The sequence below is a fragment of the Scleropages formosus genome, chromosome 7 (genome assembly GCF_900964775.1).
Source record: "Scleropages formosus chromosome 7, fSclFor1.1, whole genome shotgun sequence".
NCBI classification, from domain to species: Eukaryota; Metazoa; Chordata; class Actinopteri; order Osteoglossiformes; family Osteoglossidae; genus Scleropages; species Scleropages formosus.
In genome coordinates, this window is record NC_041812.1 from 6,550,180 (window position 1) to 6,576,222 (window position 26,043).

The 26,043-nt window shown below is 48.8% G+C and overlaps 1 protein-coding gene across 1 annotated transcript in view; it reads right to left on the bottom strand.

Moving 5' to 3' along the window:
• The window catches only part of LOC108937540 (POU domain, class 6, transcription factor 2-like), a 71,192-nt gene extending 47,866 nt beyond the window's left edge, over window positions 1–23,326 (bottom strand). Inside the window, exons 1-3 of the mRNA XM_029253680.1 lie at window positions 23,152–23,326; window positions 7,632–7,729; window positions 3,940–4,168 (exon numbers count right to left, since the gene is read on the bottom strand). Coding sequence (XP_029109513.1) covers window positions 3,940–4,168; window positions 7,632–7,729; window positions 23,152–23,326 — 502 coding nt within the window. The remainder of the gene's footprint in view (window positions 1–3,939; window positions 4,169–7,631; window positions 7,730–23,151) is intronic.
• Between the last annotated feature and the right edge of the window lie 2,717 nt (window positions 23,327–26,043).

Consider the following 26,043-nt stretch of genomic DNA (forward strand, 5'->3'; position numbering starts at 1 on the left):
CTTATAGAAACATCACATGTGCGACGAAAACGTAAACAAGAGTCGGGAGAATGAAGAGAGCGCGATATCAAGCGAGCGCGAATCGAAAGAGACGCGACGACATGCGGGGAGCGAGCAAGGCGACAGCGCGGAAGGATGCTCTCCGGGGCCCGGCGTTTCCACAGAAACGGCGGCCCGTCGGAAGAGATCGAGACAGACAGCGGATGCGCGGCTCGGAAGCACGGCGACTTCCCCCTTCGCGGGCCCTTTCCCCGAATCCGCACCCTCCCGCCCGTCGCGCGGGCACCGACGGGTCGGGACGAGCCTCGCCCCCGGGAGCGACGTCGGGCTCGATAAGGACCGGCGCGGCGGACTCGACGCCCCGTACGGGCGTCCTTCGGCGGACGGGGTCTCGTTTCGAAAGAACGAGGCCCCGACGCCGCGGTTAACCCCCCTCCGCCCTTCGACGGGGACGCTGCTCCTCTGGATGCAAGCAGCTGAGGCGGGCGGGCGAGCGGGCGAGCGGGCGGGCCTCATGAATATTAGAGGATCCCGTAGACTCGGAGGAGGCCGCGTCTCTGCCTCGGCGATGCCTCGACATGACAAGGACAGAGCGCGCACGCTTTCATCCCCGTCCCTTTAAAAGGGGAAACAACGGCGCGCCGACTGCATTTAAATGTAAATTTCCCGGAGTCAAACAAGCGTCAACCAAGCGAGGTGGGACGAGGTGTACCGACATCGTGTTTCCGCCTAACGTTTCACGCCTTGCAGTATTTTCAATTTTCTTTTTTTTTTATTTCCCTCCCACCCTCCAGAATTAGTTAAGCTCGTAACGGTGGCTAAGCCCGCAGAGAACGAGCGGAGCGGCGGAGCGGCGGAGCCGACCCCGACCCCGTCAGTCACCGCGGCGCTCCATCCGGGCGCCGGAGAGAAGCAGGCGACGCGCGACGGAAACGCCGAGTTCTCGACGAGGCCTCGGCGCGCGCGCAAACTTGGGGAAGTTCCTACAGCTTCTTGATGTACACATCCTTCGCGATTTCTATTATTTATATCTTCCACCGGAGAAAATACGAGCGCTTGTCACGTCATTAAATTTGTTTGGGTGTGTAGCGTAGGTAGCTAATGTGGTACCATAAATAATTTATAAAAGGATAGCTAAACTTTAGCATTGACGATTTTCTTTTCAGACTCTTGTGCTCGGTGGCACTTTGTTCTGTTTTTTTTTTTTTTTTCTTTTTCTTTTGCACTTTATAGACAGTTCAGAACGTGTCACTCCCGTCAACTTCCTGACAAGTAAGTATTTATAAACAGGAGCCATTTCTTATTCACTCCGCACTGGTGTTCGGCAAGATTCTCTTTAGGCCACGGGGTTAATTTTACATCAAAGCCATGTCATTTTGACAGTTATTCATCACAACCAATAAGTATCAGCACATTTAGAAATTCCCTTTCATTTCTCAGCTTGTTTTCCTTAGGAGGGAACTGACAGATGTAAGAACTCAAGGAAAATTCTACCTTAAAGAGTTCTAGTTTTCTCTTCTTTTTTCTAATCTAGTTTTGGTAAAAGTCCATGAATGATTGAGCTGACTGAGCTTTGAATGATAATTCAACTTTGGGAGCTTTCAAAAAACAACATTTATGGACACAGAGTCACAGTCCACTGGGAATTAATTGGCATGAAGCAACCCTCGCCCTAACCCAACACCAACCCCGTCCAGCCTGACTTACACTGCTAGATACACTACTTACACTGGGTCACTCATCCATACATCAGTGCAACACACACACACACTATGGGAGAAACTGGACAGCGGGAGGAAACCAGAGCACTCAGAGGAAATCCACACAGACACGGGGAGAAAAATCAAATTCCACGGAGTGGAAATCAAACCTGAGGCCTCTCGCACCCTCCAGGCACCACGTGACGGCAACACCGCTCCGAGCGCCACCGTGCCGCCCTCACAGTTGTTCGCTTAGTTGAGGCTTTTCTCCACAGCGACTTACAATGTGACAATACAACTATTCCCCCATTTATTCAGCTGGGTTATTTTTTACTCGGTTCCGAGTAAGTAACTTTGGTCAAGTGTACAACAGCAGGCGTTCAATTTCAAACCTCGTTCCTTCAAGACATCAGGTCTAATCATGACACCACCTGGTGCAGTACCTCCCAGCTGGCGGTGCGAGCTACTAGAGTTGGGTTCGGTTGGCAGGGGGTGTTGGTGGGGACGGTAGGAACACGGTGCCACGGCAGTGCTGGGTCAGCAAGTGTCACGCGGGCGAGTCCTGATCTCAGGCGACAGAGTGACGGGGTGGACTGTGCAGCGCGGTGGCCGTAGGCTCCAGAACGGCGACCCTTTGCGTCACTTGTGACTCGCGTCGCTCTGCTGATGTCTCTACGCATTTGCCTACTCACATGTGGTCACACCAATTCTATCATAAGGTAACGGTACACACACACACACACACACACACACACACACCATGGAGGTAGCTGCCAAATGTCTACTGTAAACAACAGAAGAGAAAATCTTTCTGATGGACAAACCGCTATGCCTTAAAGCATCTGAAAGGACTTTTCTGTCGTGTCAAACCCAATGTGCAACGTTTGAAACTCTAAAGCCGAGACGAGACGTAAGTTTATTCTGTTTTTGGCGATTCTCCGCTGAACACAAAAAGACATGTCGGACGGAGCCACCGCAGAAGACGTCTCCGGGTTATTCCCTTCATAATTACCAACTGGACAAACTCCCTCTTTCCCTCAGAACTGCTGACTCCCTTCCAGCATTCAAGGGTCTCCAAACTCCTCTCTTCTTGGACCCAGTTCCCTCCCAATCTCCTGAGAGCTACGCAAACGTGTCCAACACCTTCGACTATGATCATCGATTTATCATCTGAATATCACTTCTACAGGCAGCGGCTCGAATGAACCAGCAACACGGTGGTAACAGACAAAGCGGCCGTGCTTTGAAAATCCCGTGTGTGTCTAAAGCTCGTCATCTGCCGATGCATTTTTGTTTACTGTGAGTTGTTTGCCACTTCGGAGAATGTATTTCCCAAATGCATAAGTTTACCTGTTAATGTAAATCATCCGGCCTTACGCCCTGTGTTGCTGGGTAGGCTCCGGTTCCCCGTGACCCCGTAAGGGACAAGCGGTTCTGAAAATGTGTGTGTGTGTGTAAATCACGGGAAGGGCAAAGAAAATGTGCAAAGGTCCACAGCTGGGTTTTTGAAACTGCGGCTGCGATTCTCGCAGGTGCATTCTGGGAGTCCAGAGGTTCTGATGGGGAATACGAGTGCTCATTAACCTGCGCAAAGTGCAGCTCAACTCCTCCGGCTAGCACTTTAATGCACTTCTGCCATTTTTTCATTCTCCCAAACTCCCTGCTTTGCATGTACACCAAATAACCCACATTGGGTTGTCCTTTTTTTTTTCTGTATTAGCATGTCCTCGTCTTCATCTAAGATTCATGACTGACAGGTCCCCCCCCCAATCTAATGGCATAAGAGAGACAATATTTTAAACATTAAACTGGAAACCATTTACAACTGTGACCAAAAGAGAGGACATCTGAGCATTAAAGTTTAAAAGGGACCGTTAAGCAGAGAACGCTGCATGCGGAAATGAAGGCGGGAGAGCTGGTTTTAATGCACGGGCGCCTGAAGTGCTCCTGAAAGGGAGTGCCAAACCCTGACCTCACGTTCAGGTAGGGAGGCTTTATTCTTGGGGGGGGAGGGGGGGGGGCAGGGAGTCTGGATTTGTATCTGTCACTGGTTAGCGGTCAGGTGGTTTGAGATGGACAACGAGAAATATGTATTTTTTGTCCCGCTGAGATATATTTGTCCCCTTTATGTACAGATATTCAGGTGGAAGCAAGGTGATGTCACATTTGAAGGTGTGCCACTCAGGTTCAAAGCCACCTGAAGACCGAGGGAAACCAGGTAATCGAATGATCCACTTACCTTGAAGGTTCTGCAGGGGCAGGGTGACGATGCCCCCGGCCGCCGCTGCCGCCATGAAGCCTTGGAGGTTGCCGAGGTTGGCGGTGGGCATGGTGAGCACAAGGCCCTGCTGCCCACCCAGCTGCCCGGCCATGTTGAAGGGGATGAGAATGGGCTGGCCGAGGCCCGGGGCTCCGGCGGGCATCACCCCGGCCACTGCCGATGCCAGCTGCTGTGCTGCCAACATGTGCTGCAAGAAAACAGCGAGGTTTATGGCATTCCGGCGCATGCAGTGAAAGCACTAAATGCGAGCTCAGCGTCAGTTAATTAATTACCACATATTGTCAACGTCTAGCTTTTCAGCGAATCATTCACTTCAGTCCTCCTAAGTGGCTCAAAAACATTTATAGTCTGTACAGATCAAATTGCTGCGGGGTTCTGAGCGCTGCATGGAATGTATGAAAAACTGTTACACTGACTGTTTATTTGACTCAACACAACAAAAGAGTCAAAAGGATGTTTTTTCACATGAGCAGAGGTGTAGGTGTAGTGTCTGTATACTGATGTAGCGGTGGCATTATTTGAAAGGCTGTAGAAATTTCGTTTTGATCCTCAGGAAAGGGGCCCCAGACAGATGGGACATAAAGGAGGATTTAATTAAAGAGGACATGATGTTATGTAGGAAGTGTTTTCCCCAGGTTGTAGCATTTCAGTGTATACGCTATGCTGGGCCGCTGAGGTCCTCGCTGCCATCCGCAGCACTGGCATACCTTACCTGCCATCAACACATAAACCCCACAGTGCAGTGTTCACATGGCAATGGCAGGCAGGAGTCAGCCCACACCCACTCCCTGCGCGGAATCACAGCCACCGCATCCTGGTGTGGGCTTGTTTGGCGGAACCGAGCACCAGGTGCGGCCAATTTGGAAATACGAGGACTTTAAATGGAAGGCTGAAGGAAAGCTTTTATATATTTTTTTTTTTTGGTGTGTGTGTGTATGTGGGAGAGGAGCCCACGGGGAGAAAACTACTCTGTGAGTAAAGTTTTGCGAACTTTTGGATATTGTGAACTGTTTGTATTTTATAGTTTGAGTAGCGGAGAACTTTGTGTTAAAGCTGAGTTGAGTCGGTTCGCGATTTTTTCCTTTCCAGCATTATTAAAATCCTAGTACATGTTTGGTTCTTCCTGGAAAAACACTGTTTTATTTGTTTGCTAGGTGGGGGTGTAGTGGTGCAGCAGGTTTGGCTGAGTCCCACTCTCTGGTGGGTCTGGGATTCGAGTCCCGCTTGGGGTGCCTTGTGATGGACTGGCGTCCCGTCCTGGGTGTGTCCCCTCCCCCTCCGGCCTTGCGCCCTGCGTTGCCGGGTTAGGCTCTGGTTCGGTGCGACCCTGCTTGGGACAAGCGGTTTCAGACAGTGTGTGTGTGTGTGTGTGTGTGTGTGTGTGTGTGTGTGTGTATTTGTTTGCTCTCAAGGATCATGTGGAAGAACAACAGAACTTTGAGTTCCCCAGTTGGTCGCTCCCAGAATCTGGTAAGATCTTATGGATAAAAATACAGGTAAGGCCTGGTCACCCAGAGCCGTTTACACCCCGGCGCGCTGCGTAAGATTTGATAACCGTGGCGGAACAAGCATGGCCGAGCTCTTCTCCAGCTTTGAAAGCATGTGGGCTCATTTCTTCCCGAGCATCGCACAGGGAGCTTCTAACGACAGCTTCCTAATACCTGTCAAGGCTGGCCAACCCTGTTAAGACTCAAGTGTTTCATCAGGAGGATCAGTGAGTGAGGAGAAAAAAAAAATCTTTAGATTATTTTTTTCCCTCCGAAACAGATGGGATGCTGCAAATGAAAGCAACATGACTAACAGCGCCGACCCTTTGGACGCTTGACTAATTTGTCTCACAGCAGAGAGAGGATGGTCGGCAGAGTCGTGTCACAGGTACGGAGAGGCTCCCGAACTACGGGAGACGGGCGCGATCGGCCGGGGCTGTCGTTCGGTCTTCCCGCGGAAACAAAAGAATTAGCGGTACAAAATCTCTCATCATTTATGCATTCTGTTGGCACCTGTTCAACAGGCACTAGCGATGGCGCTTGAGAAAAGACTCTCTGACCGCAGCCTGCATAAAAACCCCCTTTAGCCGTGCCTGTCACACCAGAACTGCGTTTGCTGTGATGCGGCAGTGTCAGCGCTGGACCGAAGGTTAAACGGTCAGCGGAGACGAAGCCGTCAAGTTCGGAGGGGCAGAGCTCATTGGCATCGCGATGAACCGTATGATACGGAAGGTACTTGTACACTTAACCGTAGCCACGGCTAAGGGCACACAGTAAAATGTTGCCGTGCGACGGAAAGGACTCGTGATCGTTCTTCAGTTGTAGCAAAGGTGAAGGGAGGTGTAAAGGAGAATCAGCAAGCAGGAACACATGCAGATCTGCTCACATCCATCAGTTCACCATGTAACGGTATTCTAGGAGATTGGCAGCACAGCTGCTTTATTTTAAACCCACGAATATAGAGTGAAGAAACCCCACTACCGAGTTTCAATCTTTCCATGTGATGGGCAAATTCTGAGTGGTAAGATGGAATTTGGCTCATAACGGTCTTGCCCTTGGGGTGCCTGGAGCAGCGGGCTTCAGCGAGGCCCATGTGGGGTGGTGGAGGCAGCAGGTGGGTGGCCTCTGCAAAGCCCTCAGTGAAGTGGATTTCGCTCAGGGCTCGCAGGAAGAGCGCATAATGACTCGGCGGCCGGGCCGACCGGGTGTTCGAGCGCTGCTGGGGGGCAGAGGGCTGAGCGTGGATTAGCTTTGGGCTAACTGCCGTCTCCTGCGATAACAGCATCTCGCTCCGCTGTTCGTCCTCCAAGTGCATCGTGACCAGATTAAGGATGCCAGCATGATCTACGATACGGATCGGCTCTTCATTAATCTGATGCTTGCGAAGCATTTTTTATTCGGGTTTTGTGATCTTGGTGTCACGTTATAAGATCGTATATATCTATTTTTAATAGCGAGACGCTATAGCGAGTGGTGGGAGATGCAGTTGCAGGGGGTGCGTGGTCTTAGTTTTGTGTTTGTGTTGATGCAATAGGTACGAAGAAACCCATGACAGAGTTCATGCTTCAGTACAGACACAACAAAACAGGATCACATGTCTTACTTTCCCGAGAACGTACAAAGTTGGCCGTCTTAGCATTTTTTTTTAGGAAATTCTCCATGGTCTACCCCAAAGGCGTACTTTTTTAAATTAACAACATATTTTTATTTATTAAAATTATTTAATAATATTTCAATAATTATATTTTTATTCTAATTTTGACCCTGTACTTCTTGCTAATGTCTCCAATATAAATTGAACGAAATCCTTTTTACTAGCATAACCCTGTACTATGTACAGTCTGAGATGCATTTAAAAACATATGTCCCCTATAGAGGACAAAAATGAATGGCTGCATCTCAAGAGGTTAAACGTAAATGTATTGATTAATTATGGAACCATCTATACTGAAGGGGATAAAACAGCTTCTAACTGTATCATAACCGCTGTTACCAGGGGGGCAAACGCCAGAAACTGTTTTATCGAGCTGTTTCACATCCGAAGCCAGAAGGACCACACGTCCAGTACTGCTTCGTTTCTGGAACCCCGGTCAAGAACGGTGGCAGTACTGCCCAGCTGGGTGTGTGTGACCGAAGACTGCACGAGCATCGAACGTCACTGACCTGTCGACCCACTGGATACGAAGGGTAGTTCTGGCTGGTCTGGTTCTGCTCTGAGGGGCTGGTACTCGGTTCCGGCTGGTGCAGGTCTCTTCGGCTTCCTGAACGACAAAGAAGGAGAGTCGGGTTAGTGAGGGACACTTCTGCGTTTTATCCCTGAACTCCTTCCGTTATTTCAACGTGTGACTTACTAACACGCTGGACGACCAACAAAACTGACACCATGTTTACCGCAGTTAAAATCGGCAGTGGCCAGAAGGTACTGCGCTGTATTTCTGGACTTTTATTTGAGATGATACAAAGCTCAATGCCAGATGGACAATGGCTGAGCCATTCTTTACGCTCCAGTGCATTCTGGGTGGTCCTGTGCTGGTTGTCCAAGGTCACACGAAAGCCTTACCAACGTCGTTCCGCTTTATCATACCTCCCGTTATCAACGAATGGCAGAGAAACTCGCAGGCGCCACCTTGGCTCAGTGATACACTTCCGAGGCCGTTGCCATTGTGCTGGAATTTTTGAAACCCCCCAACTTGAACCTTTATCGCCAGCATCTGCTATCACATGGTTTCCACGTGCTCTTAAGGGTTCTCCAATCTTGTCAGTCCAAAGCAAACATTCCTCGATCTTCTGGCCTCCTAAGAAAGTCCTCCGCTTAAAATAAACCCACTTAAATAGGATCTGTAATTGATCGTCATGATCTTTAATCTTCCCAGTCAAGGGAAGGAGTCTATGGACCCTCAGTAATGATCACCTTGCAAGAGTAGTACTTTGTATGCAACAGGGCCTCAATGCAACATTAATGATATTAACAACCGCGCACCCAGCTCCCCAAGGCTCCCCAACCCTGGAATGTGAAGGGCCTTTATGGAGGGCTTCACTTCATCTTCTCTAAGTAGAAAGGTCAGTAATTAAGCTGCAGCGTTGCAGTCATCCTTGTTACAGCATTTTCTGTATGGAGAGTACAGGACGTGCTTAGCAACGGCGAGATGAGCAGTACTGCGACCTACGAGTTTCCCTGCGTCGGTATCCCATCGCGGTGACCACGCATTTGACGGAAGGATGTTGGTAACCTGCAGCAATGTCTTGTACTTTGAATGTCACATCGGCCATACGGGAAAAGCAAAATGAGAAGAAACAGGCCAGTGCGGTGGTTAGTTAAGGCACCCAAATGAGCTCAGTGTAAGAGAAGATCCTTGGTTGTAACCCAAATTGCTCCAGAGAAAAAGGAAAAGAAAACAGAACTCGTGAGACCACAGTACATGTAGAAACACTTGTACAAATGCACACGATTGGGATTTACTGAGAGAGTAACACCACCACCACCGCCCAGTAACCAAACAAAGGGGGAATTGACTTTTATTAACTTCCAATAACTTATTTCATCGAGTTTAAATGGCTGTTTGATATAGGACCGGATAATTACCCAAGCGCCTTTATTCTAAAATGAAGCGTTTATACTGAAACATTTTTTTGAAATCCGTAAAGCTCTCGGAGAAATCTTTATTTTCAGTCAATGGAAGAGGGCAAAATAGCTCGGAGCAAACAAAATAATGTTTGTGCTGCATTCGACCTTGCCATTTAACCAAGTGCCAAGCTATGTTCAATCTAGTCCTATGAAAGGAATGCAGTTATGTACATTGACACAGAATTGACCAAGTCAGAATGTTCTATCAAGCCTTTTGACGCCGTTATTCAATCACAGTATAATAGGCTCAATGCTGGGGCTGCTAAATCAATTCCACCTTTGAATGCAGCTACCTTTAAGTATAGAAATATATTTTTTCAGATGTCTTTGGTGCAGTTTAGTCATATTATTCCTGTAAGTTAAATAAAAACCTGTGAAAAAAGCGTCAACTCATTATTAACAGTGAGGGCCACTATGGAGAAGCGCCAATGCCGCTCTTGGCGAGGGTTGCTAACCCGGGTATGCTGTGGGATTAGTATTTGAGTTTTCAGATCTAAACATTTTTTCCTTGCTGTTCAGCTTCTGTCCTCACGTTACCAGAGGTATGAAAATGCCTTCAACGATTTATCCTCCTTATTCCTCCTTACTTCAGCCTCCTGGGAGTAAATATGTTGAGATGCCTCCAAGTCTTCCAAAACATAGTGAATAAAAGGAGCCATAAAGCTTCAGGCTGATCAATGAAATCAATGGCTCTCATCAATGCCTCTCATCAATGTCTCTCATCAATTCCTAATACACATACAGCTCCAGTCTCCGCCGTCCACCGCTCCCTAACTTGTGAACCTGTAAAAGTCAAGCAGATTTAAAGCAGATTGGTAACCTGTACCTCTCGGGCACAATGCATTCTGGGTAATGGTGATGGCGGCCGTCTGCCGGGTGATGCAGTGCGTCTCCTGTGTCTTTTAACTTGGAGTGTATTTTATGAGCCTCCCATTGCCGAGGGTCCTGATGGCATCTTCCCCGGGGACGGTGGGACTGTCCACCCAGGTCAGGAAGAGCCCATTGGCGCAAATTCCTGGTGTCTCTTTCAGATAGATCCTGGACCCTCTGACTCATCTCCCATCTCTCATGGTGGCCATTAAGACGAGCTTTTTTCACACGCCATACTCCTGTGTTGGGCTTTTCTTTTTTTTTAATCCAAAAAAAACCACACAGCCAACCCCACACCGATAATTTCCTCTGCTTTATTACATAAGCCACTGTTCCTTTCCCCTGAATCCAGAACTTAGTTTTAATAATAGTTTGTAATTTATCAAGGATAACATATTTATGATGCCCCCATGGCCTGGGGGTGATATTGCTTAGAAAATTAACCAAGAGAAAGATGATATATCCTGGGAGTCCACCTGCATTTCATTGCTTCAGCTCTTAAGTCTATATATTGTGTTTTTATAATCTGTTTACCGAAATTGAGATCTCAGAGTGGATCTCCCTGCTGACTCTAAAAGCTCGCTCACGTCTCTAACGGTAACAGCAGCGCAGCAGATATTATTGGCAATAATCTCATTTCCTCACATGGCAGGAATTGTGGGAATAAAAAGGCTCCGATGACACAAGGCATCGCAGATCTCCTTTTGTGTTTCCTGGAGGCTGATATGCACAAATCCCGCATGAGGACGTAAGTGCTTTGGAATTGCCAAGCCTGTTAATACGCTGGCTGACTATACGTATCAGCTGCAAAGGAGTTTATTTGGGGAATATAAATAGGATAACCTTACGATTACAGGGTGATCTAAGTAGCGTGGAGTTTTTCCTCATCAATTTTAAAAGCGCAATTTATTCAGCAGTTTCAGAATTAGAGCAACAGTCCCTGTCTGAAACACAACATGACTTCAAATACTCTGTGTATGTAATTCATAGGGTGTGAAAAATACGGGGGTGCGGTGGCGCAGTGGGTTTGGCCAGGTCCTGCTCTCTGGTGGGTCTGGGGTTCAAGTCCTGCTGGGAGTGGCTTGCAATGGACTGGTGTCCCGTCCTGGCTGTGTCCCCTCCAGCCTTGGGCCCTGTGTTGCCGAGTTAGGCTCCGACTTCCGCGGCCCTTCTCGGGACGACTGGCTTCAGCCAGTGTGTGTGTGTGTGTGTGTGTGTGTGTGTGTGTGTGTGTGTGTGTGTGTGGAAAATATGGGGGGGAAAAATTCAGTCGGATGTTACGAAACAGTGCTCGGCGACTCCTAAGGTGCTGTGCACGAATTATTTGACAGCTGAACTCCGCAAGTGACGAAAAACATCGGGGCGCGTGTTCGTCGCCCACTATCAAGGAAGTGCGCAGGCATTAAAACGAACAGCTGACATTTTCCAATAAAGGTATAACTGCGGGGACCCCTCGGGGGGGAAATCAATCACATCTTCAGCACCAAAGCTCGGAAACTAAAAATACTTGGCTTGTTTCTGTTTCCGGGGAGATCGCTTCAGATGCCGGGGCGAGAATAGAGAAGTTTCGCCGTGGCTTTCGGCACTGCCGTGTCACGGGTCGTTGTGGGGATGGAGGGTGGCGTGGGGTGGAGTGGGGTGGGGTGGAGACACCACCAGAGCCACGAATGTCCCCGAGGCCTCCTCTTCAGCAGAGGCCTGCACAGGTGCTCCGTTGAGCAGGACTCCAAGTCACAGGTTATGTCAGGTGAGGTTGAACACACATTGCAGTGTAGGAGGGGTGTGGAGGCGGGGAGACGGAGCGCTGCCCTTCTCCAAAGCTTGACTGGTGGCTGGAACAAGGGTGTCCATGTTCTTTGAATTTCATCCCATCCTCGTCTCATACCAGATTTTTCGAAAACATGTCACGGCTTTTGTATCGTCAAGTCACCCGTTGGGGTTCTTGGGGATCTCTTCGAACCGAAGCCCGTCGGTAGGGTACACTGTGGGCTGTATGGCTCCCCTTTGTAGAACATCCATCCAAACACATCTTCATTCACACTCGCAACCTAATGCACAGCTGGAAGATCTACGAAGACGATAAAAAGCCGTGTGTAACGTTTTGAAATTCCATTTTGCCTTCCGGCACCGTAACCCTAATAATAATAACAATAATAATAGAACTAAATTACCAGTGGCTTTGTGTACATTTACTTTTGTATCGTAAGTAGATTGATTGCTGCAAATGACAGAGAGTCATTTAATCCGAAACACCAGACCAATCATTTGCACAAATGTGTCCTTCGGCAGACGATTATCGTCATCAGACGGGAATGAAAGGCTGTTCATCCCTCCTGATCACGCCTGACAGCATGCACTTAAACCCGTGCACCACTGCTGCGCGATCACTGCAATTTTAAAGGACACGTTGTGCGGAATCAGCCCTTATAGAGCCACGGAGTCCAGACAATTGAGGAAGACGCCTGTATGATGCCGGAGTGTGACTTGTATTTCATTTTTAATTAAAAAAAAAGAAAAAAAAGCTCACTTCAAAATATATGATATGCATAAACTCAATTAAAGGATTTATTTATTGAATTATTCAATATGATTTTGTACTAAGTAGACGCAAAGCTCTCTTTTAAATTCCAAGAAAGAGAATTCACAGCAGCAGCGTAATCGTATGGTTTCGAGTGCCGCGCTGTGATTTCGCCGGAGCGTCGTTCTCCCGGGTTACGAAGAGTCCAGCGGAGGGGGTGTATCTGGAAAAAGTCCCCTGACACGGATGACCTGGGTGAGCTCGCCGGGTGCCCGTGAGCGAGGGGGTGATGTGCGATACACTTTGTGTGCTCCCAGTCACTTCCAATTTATATCAGTGGTGTCCAATTCGGAGCGTCGCCCGGGGGCCCGACGAAGTGACAATTAGCCGCGATTCTGCAAAGCAACCGGGGGCCCATCAGCCGCAGCGTGCAGCTTTAAATGGGCGCAGCAGGTCCAGCGGGTGCTATTGATGGCTCCGGGTGCATCGGCTGTCATCTCCGATGCATACGCGTTTTTTTTTTTCTTTCATGAAAGCATCCTAATGCGTTGAGAGGAGGGCCGGGATATTTTTGTGCAAATGCATCTCTGAATATTTCAGCATAGAGGTTTACCCAAGTTCCTTTACTTTGTTCCCCTTAACATTTACAGGTTAATCGATTATTGATCTTACTTCCTAATCTTGGTTGGTTTTTCAGCATGTAAATCTTCATTTGTAATAATCAAGGCAGATCAATAATGTGCCTTCTAATTTATGCGGCCGGTTCTCCGCAGCATTCAGCATTTCGATACCTCTAGTATTTTCCGTTCCGAAAAATTACATTTTAATTGTACAAAGGAATTATTTAGTGGCTTTTTTTATTTTAAAGATAATATTTACGGGGTAGTGATGCGACTGCCTCAGCCTGCGGGCCCGGGACATGCTGGATCAATGCTGAGTTGCGCTAACAGCTGCATTTAATTCCGTCAATACAGAACCAATTGTCCTGGATTGTTCGCCCATTGATTCCACTTAGCGGCGCTGAAAGGTGCGACAAGGCCTTGCGTGAGCAGCATGGTCGTACATTGCAATGGGGGTGTGGCCTCACAAGGGGCGGGGCCGCAAACAGCAACCGAGAATGCATCTATTGCACATTGTCCACCGCTTTTTCCAATATATGGCTTAAACTAATTTTGCCCGTTTTCCCTGTGATGGACTGGTGTCCTGCCCAGGTTGTACCCTGTGCCACGCACTCTACGTTTGGGATAGGCTCTGCACCACCATGACCCTACAAGGATTATTGATAATGGATCGATGGGTAAATGGATGGATTGCCAATTTTCGCAAAATACAAAACTAATCCAATATTGCTTAAAAACATTAAAACAGCAGAAATGTAACTACAAGGGTAAGTCAAAAAGCATCCACAATAATAATCCAACAAAAGGAAAATATAATTAAAAATAATATATAGTATAATGGTGTAACAGTATAATTAAAAATATTATTATGGATACTAGATTTACCGTTGTGGTTTTTTTTGCGTCAGATACCATGCGCTTCCTTTTCCCTTTTACTTCCTTTGGGATCTTCAGCCCTTGTTAATCCCTCAACCCGTTCAGTGGTTTCTGAAGCACTGGAGCAATAAATGCAGCTTCGGACGACATTTTCCCAGATGGTCATTTTCTGGATGAGTTAAAGGTCTTATTACTAATTTTGTTATTTTTTCCGATGAAATGATTGGGAGCCGGGGGGGGGGGGCATATTAGGTATGATGAGGACTGCCGCAGCACCACTTCTGGGCATGGGAGCACTTTCCATACCGTGTTAAATAACCCACCAGCGTTTTACCTCCCCCCGTTTATTTATTATATTTATTATTGACAACGGCAAAGCCCTCAGCAATATCCTGAAGCGATATCTCCCATCAGTACCGCTGGGTCCCCTTTGTCAGTTGGGTCCCCACGGTACATTCTGCATGAGAAGAAAAGTAATATTGCATCGACAGCTGTGAGCGGCTCTCCGCAATGCCGCTGCGGCCAGTAGGGCTTAGGACACTTTAGGAAACATCCTCTCCATGTGAGTCGTGGAGGAGGAGGTTGCAGTAACGCTGTGGGAGGCGAGCGGTGCTCAGAATCGCAGAAATGAAGAGTGTGCCCCGCGTCCTCGGCTGCTGCGATCGCTCGCCTGCATTTACGTCGCTTGTCCGGGCGAGGCTGTTAGAAGGCGTCCAGTTGCAGCGATGGGGGGCCGTGCCCCAGGGCCAGAGGTGCACGGGAGTCCAGAAAGCAGGCGGAGAAGCGAGGATGCAGAAAGGCGAAGACCGGAGGAGCCGGGCTATCTGTCAGGAGGAAATCGCTTCGCGGCTGCTGCGAGTGATGGATGGATGGGAACTGGTGGCCCGGGTTCGAATCTCTGGATGGATGGAAGGCCAGGCCTCTTTGAAAAGGCGCGTCGATGACACTTTGAAGTCCGTAACAAGCAAGCGAGGAAAAGATGTAAAGTTTGAAGAAGCTCACCCAACATCCTCAAACATGAAACAGAAACACCTCGGGAAACTCCCCCCCGGCCCCCCCATACCGCACACCCTCACTCCCAATCCAATCTTCGGATTCAAAAGAAAGCAAGTCATCTAGAAGGACAAAAGGTTTCGCATTAGTACTGGTCATTGCTCAAAGAGGGAGACTCATAAATAATAAAGGATGCTGAAGGACAGAAGGTGGAAAAAATACACTTCAGCACCGTGGAGAACTAGTCAAAGTACAGAATGTAATTTGGACTTTAAAGAGCAGGACGGCGCAGCAGGGACAATTAGATGTCCGGGTCATGGCTGGCGCAGCACGCAAAGTTTCCGAGCGCCACGAGCAGGACCGTCAGGTGCTTCTGACCGAAAAAGGAACATTAAGAACGCACTCAATGTTTGTTCAGCAACAAATATACTTATGAAATGAAAAATGAGATACATTATTGTCACTGTATGCAAAGCAATACAATGAAATTTAGTGTGGCAATCCTCCCAACAGCAAAAAGAAAAAACACTTAAAATGAGGAAATAAAGAAAGAAATAAATAAACAAGTAAGAATTAGGTTGAAACTTTGAAGTCCTAAATCCGATATATATATATATATATATATATATATAAGGTGTGTGTATGAATAATAAATCTTGTTTTTCTTTTAGAGTGTCTATTTAATATCTGTGCAGTGCTGAACATTTTGGATTTATCGTAAGTTTATATTTGTTATTTTTCTCTTTTTTTTGTATCCCTCAATGTTTTTCCGCACAACTTTTTTTTGATTATAGTGATATTCTAATATTCAATGGAAAAACAGATATAGATCCCATTAACAGGTCCTCCTGTCACAATGGACCTCCAAGAAGCGCCTGCAGGGCCCCTTTTGGGCTCAGCTGCCACGGTCCTGCCAGCACACCTGGAGCGTCACCAGCACCGCTAACGGATCTCCTTTCCTGATCTTTAACCATTGTTATTCTCCAGTATGTGATCTCCAAGCATGCACCGCAACACAGGCCCCAAATCTTGAAAGAGACTGCAGCAGTATTTGCCAGATATAAAAAAGAATATGGGAATATTTTCGAAATTTTCAAACACATCAGTCAATCGAAGAGCAGTGGGGCTCACCTGGAGCACTGTGTCTTTACAGTTATTACATCAGTGCCATAATACCGGCCAAGGAAGCAGGTGGCTGAGTGGTTGGAATGGCTGCATTTGGACTCGGGGGTTGAGGGTTCAAATCTCCCCACCTGATGCCTTACCTATAATGAAGGTACTTATTGTGCATTGCTCCAGTTAAAAAAATACCTCCAGTGCTACTTGAAAGCATGTGAACCCTACAGGGATGGCAAATATTCTTGCATTAAAATAAAATTTAAATGCTCAATCTTAAAATAAACTTACGAAATGAATAAAATACTATGATTTCCACACCTGATTCGATTTACCTACTTGGCGTAACCAATGAAACTTGGGGTTCGCTTATTTTTGCACCTACACTACTTGCGTGTTTCTACTACGCGCACGATCCCTCTAAAGCAACATATGGGAACTGATCATCACACACCTGTTACGTCACATGGGAAACACCGAGTCTCATTAAACAACCATTTCATGGCGACACTAAGGGACACGAGGGGTTCACATACTTTCAAGTACCGCTGTACAAATGGGTAAATCAGTAAGTACATTAACACTGTAGAAAAGTGTTAACACGGTAAGTGTGAATGCGTTTAACCGGGACTTGAACAGCGTGTACCCGGCGATGGCCGGTCTCCGCTCCCAGTTCGTCTCGGCGCGGGGGGCGTCTGAGACGTAGCCGCTGGCGACAAGGGAGAGCATCACCAAAGTTCTTGCGCTCCCCCCTTCTTATGTACCGCATTAGGCGTTGGCAGCTGTAAGCAGCGTCCTCGTAATAAGGCCCCCCGGTCGAACCGTCCGCCCGCCCCTCTCTCCATCTCACCACTTTATTACTTACCCTAACAGAGCTACATTAGCGGCCTGTTGCGTGCCGAACAGCAGGCTGAGTGCCCGGGCTCCGCGCTCCCTGCTAAGCTGATTACACAAACATAATGTGTGAGGAGCCAACTGGAGCGTGGGGGGGGGGGCCCAGGGTGAGGCCTTCTGCAGGATAGCGGGGCAAACCGAGGCTCCGCAGGAGGACGATCGCGCCTTCCCTCCGGGAGACCCCGGCGATGACACCCAACCTCTGCATGGGGTCAATTTCTTCATTTAAACCAGCTGGGAACCAAGAAACTGCCAAGCGTGCCATTGGGGACGAGCTGGTGCCTCCTGACAACTTGTTTCGAAAGCGGAACGGAGACGGAACCGGTTTGGAACGTTCCGGAAGACGACCGGCACGGTCCTTAAATCTTCCATTGTTGCTTCATCAAAAGCCGCTCGCGGTTTTCGCCCATTTCTTAATTTACCCGGGTTTTTTGTACCACGCTGAAAGGTACCGGCCAAGGGCGCCTTGCAGGACTTGCACCGGAAACGTTCGTGTTTTGGGTCGACGTCCTTAACCTCTACAGTCTCCGATGTACAAAAGGCCAATCGTTTTGCATCCACATATCACGCAGTCCTACTCCTAGCCTGCATACAAATAAAAACTGATCAAAAGGAGGGAAAGAATCATGCAGCAGCAGCATGTCCACAGCTGGGGTATCCAAACAAATGAGGCTTTAGATACACATCTTTCCAAACAGACCGCCTCTTTTACAGCGACAGTCGGGCCCGAACCGCTCAGTGGCTCTTCGAATCGATACAACTTTCTCTTCCCCTCGTCCTTCCCTTCCTCCTGTCTTTCTTCTCTTTCTTTGTGGTGACCTTGCTGAAATTATTCCCCCATTTTGCCGGGTTCGGGATAAGTGCTGGGCCATTTGGTAGGGCCACTAAGTGTGCGAAATGAGAGCCTTTGTCACTCTCCGCCGCCGGCCCCCTTTGACATTATGATGGCAGAAGCGCCGAGTCCGCTGGAGAGTAAATGCAAACTGACAGGAGATGAGCCTTCAGATGCAGAACATAATACTAAATTGTCCTACTGGTGTCTTATTATCTTGTCTCCTGATGCTCAAAGGGTTTGCCTTGCGGTGGGCGGGCTGGACGCGAAATGCACCCGTCCCTTTCCATCTCGGCGTTAAAAAAAAAAAGAAAAAGATTGTTTTGCCTTTAACGACCGATCTTCTGACTCGTGTCCATTTTTTACCCTAACGGGAGGGGAGCCGGTCAGCGGGAGGTGACAAACAATCGGGGGCATCGCACACTCCGCAGCGCTGTAGTATTTTAATCGTTCGGAAAAATGAGGTTAAAAAAAAAAAAACGAGCGATGGGGGCAGGGGAAACCGGGTCGGGGGTGGGGGGGGGAGCCCTCCGCCCGTGGGCCGCGGAGGCAGCGAGGCAGGCGGGATTCGAGGCAGAGCGGAGCAAGGTAATGAGGGTGCCGTTATTACCGCCCGCCACTTGTTGGAAATTGCCGCACAGCGTTCGCAGATGGAGCTCCAGCTGGGAGCCTGATGTTGCTAAGCTCAAAGACGAGCGAGCTGGAGATCAGGCGGGCGAGAGGCTTGCGGGATACGGCCGATTGTTATGACCTGAAAGAGTTTTCACGCTCGCTGAACACCCAGCCTATGGCAGGGCTTTCGAAACACAACATCAAGCATGAGAGCTGTGATCTGACTGTTCGCACCCGCGCGCGGCAACAACGGCCTGGAAACGGACTCGGCGCTGCTCCGCTAGAGCCATTTATTTAATGTGAGTTCTTAACCGTGCTCTGATCAGTCGTAAGTTTATCAAGGCAGAATGCAAACAAATGCTACCCTTCATCGAGTATAACACAGGGACAGTTGGTAGTGTAGTGATTAGCGCTGCTGCCTTGAGGCCCACAGGTCGCAGGTTCAAGTCTCGTTTCTGTCTCTGGCACCTTCGAGCAAGGTACTTATCCTAAATTGCTCCGGTAAAATTGCCCAGCTGTTCGAAGGGCTGAGTAGTTATAAGGAGATCCACATTGTGGGTCACTTTGGAGAAAAGCACCAGCTGAATAGATAAATGTAAACCCAGGTTGCTTATTGGGTAGAACTGTGGCCTTCAGATGTAAAGGTTCTGGGTTCAAATCCTGCCTACTGCTCAAGTGCTCTTGAGTAAGGTAGTTGCCCTAAATTGCTCCAGTGAGTTACCCAGCTGTATAAATGGGTAAACGGCAATAAGGAGTTTAATGCCCTTTTGGAGAAAAGCGTGAGCTAAACAAATAATTGTCTGGAAAACAAGGTACGACGACGTGCAAATCCGATCCTTCAAAAAATTCCCGCGATCGTCAGGTTGGAGTCAATCGCGTCCCTTCATCTCCTATTCACTCTGTAGACGGTGCTCGTCGCCATCAACATCGTTGCCATCATCGCAATCCAGGGGGCTTCGTTTAAAGACGGCTTTTTTGACAAACGCAATAATAATTTGCAGCCGTCTGCTGTCCCGCAAACAGTAAACAATCCCCACGGTGCCGTGATCCGGAGCCCTTTACTCACTCCATCAGACTTGTGCATAAAGATCAGTTCTCTGAACAAGTACTGAGCGCTGATGCCTGGAGGGGTACAAAGCACACACACAGGCCTGGACAATGCGGATCCTCTCAGACACACACACACGCCACGGAGCATATCTGCTCTCGCACAGAGACCGAGCCGCTTTGTTTTATCAACAGAAAGGCCTCTATCAGTAAAGCACCAGGGACGCAAACAGCAATACAAAAACGCTCTGGGATAATTACACGCTTTCAGAGAAAGGCTACTTCACATCGAACCCGGCGGTAGCATATGAAGCGGAGCTCTGTTTGCCGCGACGAAAACTTGCAAAATTTGCGCGTGCCGCAAAATGAACACGTGGTGCGCGAGATGCTGCAGCCTGGAACGGGATGGCGAGGGCCTTGTTTTGGTGCTTCTTTTAAAGGTCAGAGGAGGTGTTAATCTGCGATCCTATCTGTGTTTCCATGGTTGAGGAACAGTCTTTGCCCAGATGGTGTGTATTTATGGATGCAAACAGACCTGACCTCACACACACACACACACACACACACACACACACACACACACACACTCACACAAACACACACTCGAGCGCGTGCCCATAAAGACTTGCAGTCTGTGCCACGGATTTGCTGCTGGAGGGGTGCGCAGGGCTTCCGCGACAGAGCAGAAGTAGACAAAACCACGTTTCTGGACAAATCCATTGACGGCAGTTTGCTCTTGAGAAGCTCTGAAGAAATCCTCCGAGAGGAGATACGTTCCATCTCCCCAGAATCGCATTTGAGACACATTTGAAACCTTGAAAAGGCCATTTTGGGTTAATGTAAATGGCCATTCTTTCATTCATGCTGCTTTCATTTGAAGGGGAATGTTATATAAATATATATAAATACCTGGGCAGTGAGCAGTGTGTGTGTGTGTGTGTGTGTGTGAGACACCTTCTCAGACGTGCCATTGAAAGCGGAGACCAAACGGTGGACACTGATTGATTTCTGTCATTGATCTCTGTCTCCAATAGATCCCCGAACAATGGTTTGTAACGGAGGGGTGCTTTTCGCATCTCCGTCTCTTACAGGACACCCCGGATCTCTCAGCACACGCGCACGCACACACACACATACACATAGCTGCGTACTGTGTGACATTATGTTATTCTGAAAGGTGTGTGGGAGTCTGGCCCAGTCAAGCTGCAGGGGAAGTGTTCTCATGCATGCTGCTGTATCACAAAGACATGCAATACACACTCCAGTAGTGAACTAAACTATGTGCAACATACTGTGTGCGTGTGTGTGTGTGTGTGTGTGTGTGTGTGTGTGTGTGTGTGTATGTGGAGGTGTTAATATATGTCTTTGATCCTAGAGAAAGAGGTCTCCAGAGAGCCTTTCATGTCAGACAGTCCAGCTAAGAGCTTTTACAGGACACACAACTATTATTATTATTATTATTATTATTATTATTATTATTATTATATGAAATAGTACATCTGTAGTTATTGTATATCACTTGTGTTTCTATATCTTTATTTATACTATGAAGGGACTGATCACCAATTTACAAAATACTGCAATACAATGAAGTAAAAATAAAAATAAAAAAACAGGAATATGGTGGGTTTTCAGGTTTTATATGTATGTCCAAAATTGACATGAACTATAGATGTTTACTGGAAGATTATAATCCTGTACTTTGCTTCTTTCTTCACTACAAAAAAGAGCAGGTTCACACCCCTCAGAGGAGAGAAGACCCCTTATTGGTTTGACACGTCCATCACCTAGACATCAATACACACACACACACACACACACACACACACACACACACACACACAAGTCCAGCTGGGGGGTCACACTCCCTCCAGGTCTCCCATTTACTTCCATTCTCATCTCCATGCTGCAGATGCCCACTTTGAACAGTGTAAGAACTCCTATTTCCAAACTTCATATCTATTCAATTACAACAGACCGGATTATTACTATGTACCAGTTACCTGAAATTCTTTAGGTGGTTAAATTATGATAAAAAAAGTTTTTGTGTTTCCATAAGGGAAAGAATAATTACAGCACAAATAAAAAACTTTCCTTTTTTTCAAATCAACCAAACTAAAATTAAACAGAAAAGCATTCATTCATGCATGCTGCTGTATCACAAAGTTAATCTGAATATTTTTATTAATATTAATTTATTTAATATTAATATTTTTAATTTAGCGGACACCTTTCTCCAGGGCAACTTGTAACGTTAATTATACAGAGTTACGGCTATTTAAAGAGATTTGCTTCAATATGAACAAGTTTGAACCAGTTCGAGGAGCGCGTAAGTAAATATGTTTTGGATACTCATCATATTATACATACATGATGATTTTAATCCCTCGTGTGAAATTCCAGCAACGACAGAAACGCAGTTCAATGGGATCATTAATTATTTGAACCCGATTTCAGTTCATTTTAATGAGTTTTACTGGTGTGAGAAGTAATTCCCATCACACACACGTCTGAAGTGAGTCTTTTATAAAACACACAGCACTAATGACACGCGATCGTGCCACGTGCTTGATGGAAAAATATACTTTCATCAGTCAGACAAGGATCTGCATATTAATTAAACACTGATCGTTCATTCATCTCAGCTCCACGTGGGGGGGTGAATAAAATAATTCTTTCAAAAGCAACAAATTAGATTTGCGTTAAACAAAACAGCATGTTTTCAGTTTAAAATGCAACTTTAGGGTTCTAGAAGGATTCCCTACTTGGCGCAAGAAACGGCTGCAAATGGTCATATAATAATTCTGTGCATAATTATAATAATAATATTTTATTCTGCACTGTTTTATTTTGTTTTATTTCTTTCTCATTGAGGAACGTGGTGCGGATGCGCTCTGGAAAGAATGAGCGTCTCCAGCCGTGTGTGTGTGTGTGTGTGTGTGTGTGTGTGTGTGTGATGCGGGGGGCCTCTTTCGCAGGTGAACATCTCGCTGGAGGGCAGCAGCGCAGGTGGCCCTACCACCATGACCCTGTCCGCTCCGCTGCTGTGCTGAGTGTGTGTGCAAAGCCCCTCCGCTCACAACACACACCAACCGAATCTGAACTTCGGCTCGATCCAAAGACACCCATCCAGACCAGTCTCTGTACGCACTCTTTACAGCTTTACACTTTGAAAAGCAAAAGAAGCTCAAGTCTGGAGCTGGAACTTCTGTTATCGACGAGCCAAGGGGAAAAAAAAGACCCCACCGAATATGTTATGATAAGTCATTTTCCGTTATTCCGCATTTTCCCCCAAAACTGCGCGCACTTGAGAGAAACAGACACTTGGGTCCCGGTAACGGAGCGCAGCTCGGTGAGGAACCCCGGGCCCAGAGCAGATCAGCGGTCCGGGTGGACGCGAGAAGCTCACGCGCAGTCCTGGGACGCGACACAAACTCCTGCGACTCGCAGCGACGACGTGGGTTCGCTTCCGAAAGTCACAAAGTGCCGCTCGGCACCTGCGCGGCGGACGCGACGGACGGCGCCACAGCGCGACACGGGGACGCGCAAAGTGAAGCGAGCCCCCGGCCGAAGCGCCTCTCTCCGTCCCTCCCTCCCTGCCCTGGTCCTGAGCTGGCGGCCAGTTCGGTGGAGGTGCTGGGGGGCGGGGCGGCGGAGGGGGGGGGTCGAGGGGGACTCACCGAAGAGCCGCTCGGGACCGTCGTCCGCCTCCACGTCGCTGGCCTCCGGCTGCAGGAGCGCCGGTTCGCTGAGCTCGCTGTCGGCGGAGTCCGGCCGGCCCTCGGGCCGAAGCGTCGCCGCGCTCATCTCGGTTCGCAGCGTGAGCAGCGGCTTCCCCAGCTGCCCGCTGATCATCGGGTCCCGGTGGGGGAGCGAGAGACCCCGGCGGCGGAGGGAGGGCGGAAGAAAAGGGGGGAATAAAAAAAAAACGCGCTGAGCTCTGGCTGCGGGTGCGTGTCTCCACTCTCCTTCCTTCGCTCTCTCTCCGCTCCCCTTCTGCTCTCCACACTCTCCCCCTTGTCTCTCTCGCTCGCTCGCCCACCCACTCTCCAACTCCCCCCTCCGTCCCTCCCTCCCTCCCTCCCTCTTATCTGAGCCGATGCTTCTCCCCATCGCCGGCTGCAGTCAAGTGAAGAGCCATTACTGATTGCATGAGTTTTCCATTACTCCCCAGCCCATTAATGGTGCTCCGCAGAGCCGAGGATGCTCGCAAACTTCTCATTAACATACGTGGGGTTTGGGGTCGAGACTCGTCCCTCCCGCAGCATGAACGCGAGCTCCGAGCGACGCCTACGAATAGGTGGGGTGTACGTGATGCGCGTACTATGCACAAGACCGTAAACTTAGCGTTGGAAGGGGGGGGGGGGATGCGCTGGGCTTCGGCGCTGTTGACCTTTTCCTGCGATTACTTTCCGGGTTTATCTCCTTAACAGGGAGACACGTGTTCTAGAGCACAAAAAGGTGCTGGCAGAAGGGTAGCCCCCGATACGCAACGGCGCTCTTTTCCTGTGCCAGATCCATATCTTTCTCGCCGTGGGCGGATTCACAATAGGTCGACAGAGGCCGCTTTGTCGATGCGTGCTCCCGAAAATCTGTACCCCCCCTCCCACCGAGCGCTGCGGCGACTTCCGGAAACTTCCGAAGGCCCCTATCTGCTGCGGTGCTGGAAAGTGAAGCACCGGCAGCGCGTGCGTGCAGAGAGCGACGGCCGCGGGAACGAGGAAGTAAAGTTAGAGTGGAGGCCGCGTCCCGGTGCGGGATGGGGACGTGTGGGTTTGGGGACGGACAGGCCGGGATAGACAGGCGGGAACCAGTGGACTCCTCAGCCGTCCATCTCAAACCCATAGCCGAGGTCACTTCTGGGGTCGCTCCCTGATGACATGCGCCAGCAGTTCTGTCAAACTCTCCCTCGTGCTCCTCCTCTCCTCCTCTCCTCTTTCCTTCTTGGCCCTCGTCCATCGCTGGGGAATAAAGAGAAAGTGCGTCGGGGCTGCTGTGACATCCCTCCCTGCCAGTCTTTCGGGGGGAAAATTTGGCCCGAATGGCTCCAAATGGGACAATGGGTGACTGGTGTGCGCACGCTGGGCCTGGGGGGTGGGGGATGGGGGAGGGCTCGGCCATCATGCGCTGTCCATCCCGTAACCCGAGCCTGTCGATGCTGTCAGCGCCCACGGGGCCCTTTTAGTGTATTCATCAAGGGGAGGAAATGGCCCTTGATATGACAGATGATAATCTATGAAAATGTTAATCAATAGAAAATGGTTTAAGCCGCTATCGAACGTGGCATGCCGGGGGGTCGATGCGTCCATCGGCGAGAACAATGATGCTTGTCCGCCTTGGCGCCGGCGCTCGAACGCCGGGACCCCCGTGCATTTTGCCCGCTCTCGGCGGCCGCCGCCGCCCCCTGCATGCATTTAACCCTCCGCTACATTCTGCCTTTTCAATGCCCTGATAGGTCCACTGGAGGGCAAAATTAATACTTAATTGAATCCTTCAGCCGTCAAAATAATCAATACTTTTTTATTATTTATCCTTTACAGTCTGTTGGCTGTTTGAGGGCTTTTGGAGGGACGGTGGGTAACTGCGGCTTGGCTTCAGACTGCTGTCATTTTCAATAGGTTTTCCGCAGAGGCGTCAAGGTTCGCCATACATACATTAGAGCGGGAGGGGTGGAGGGGAAGGGGGCGGCGGTGGGGGCGGGGTGATGCTTTTCCCGCCTCGGTATTAAAATAAAATATAACTACGGAGCAGCTACAGTGGCCGTATCTCTTCCCGTCTCCCATCCTTCCCTCTTCATCCTCCTTGAAGGGTTTACCATATCAGGAGCGTGGTGCCGCTTTCATAATGCTGACATTTCTCTTTCTGACAAGCTCCAAACAAGGGGGTTGGGGGGGTGAGGTCCCGGCTATCATCATTCTCTCAGGCAGGGGAGAACGTGACAGCCGCACCTCGATTGCCCCCCCCGCCCCTCGCACCCCTGCCCCGACCCACCAATTCCCCCTGCTGCCATCTTGTGCAGTTAATTACTTTAATGAAACTGTGATCCCACGGCACCATCATGACCCCACCGGTGGGAAACCAGAGTCCAGGCGGAGGTGCGGGTGAATGCGGGGAGGGGCTGAGTGGGTGAATCGAGGCTGGGGGGGGGGGGCAGAGAAATGCACTCCCCCCCACCCCCTAGAGCCCGCAGCCTGCCCTGGCACACGGCGGTCATCAGATGTCAGTGCTAATTGCTAATGGGCTGAACGGCGCGGTCCCCGGAGCGCAGAGCTGTGGTCACTGATGGTCACAGTACCAGCGAACCCTTTGCACTGCCGTATCGTTTCATTGTGTTCTCTCTCGCAATGGAGGAGGACCGTACAGGTTTCACCACCAACTTTCGTAACTGCATATAGTGTAGAGCAGAATTTAAAAATATAAAAAAATAATAATTAAATAATTTTAAAAAATAGTGAAAATAATAACAATTAATATATAAATATATATTAATTGTACACACACACATTTTCAGAACCGCTTGTCCCATACGGGGTCACGGGGAACCGGAGCCTACCCGACAACACAGGGCGTAA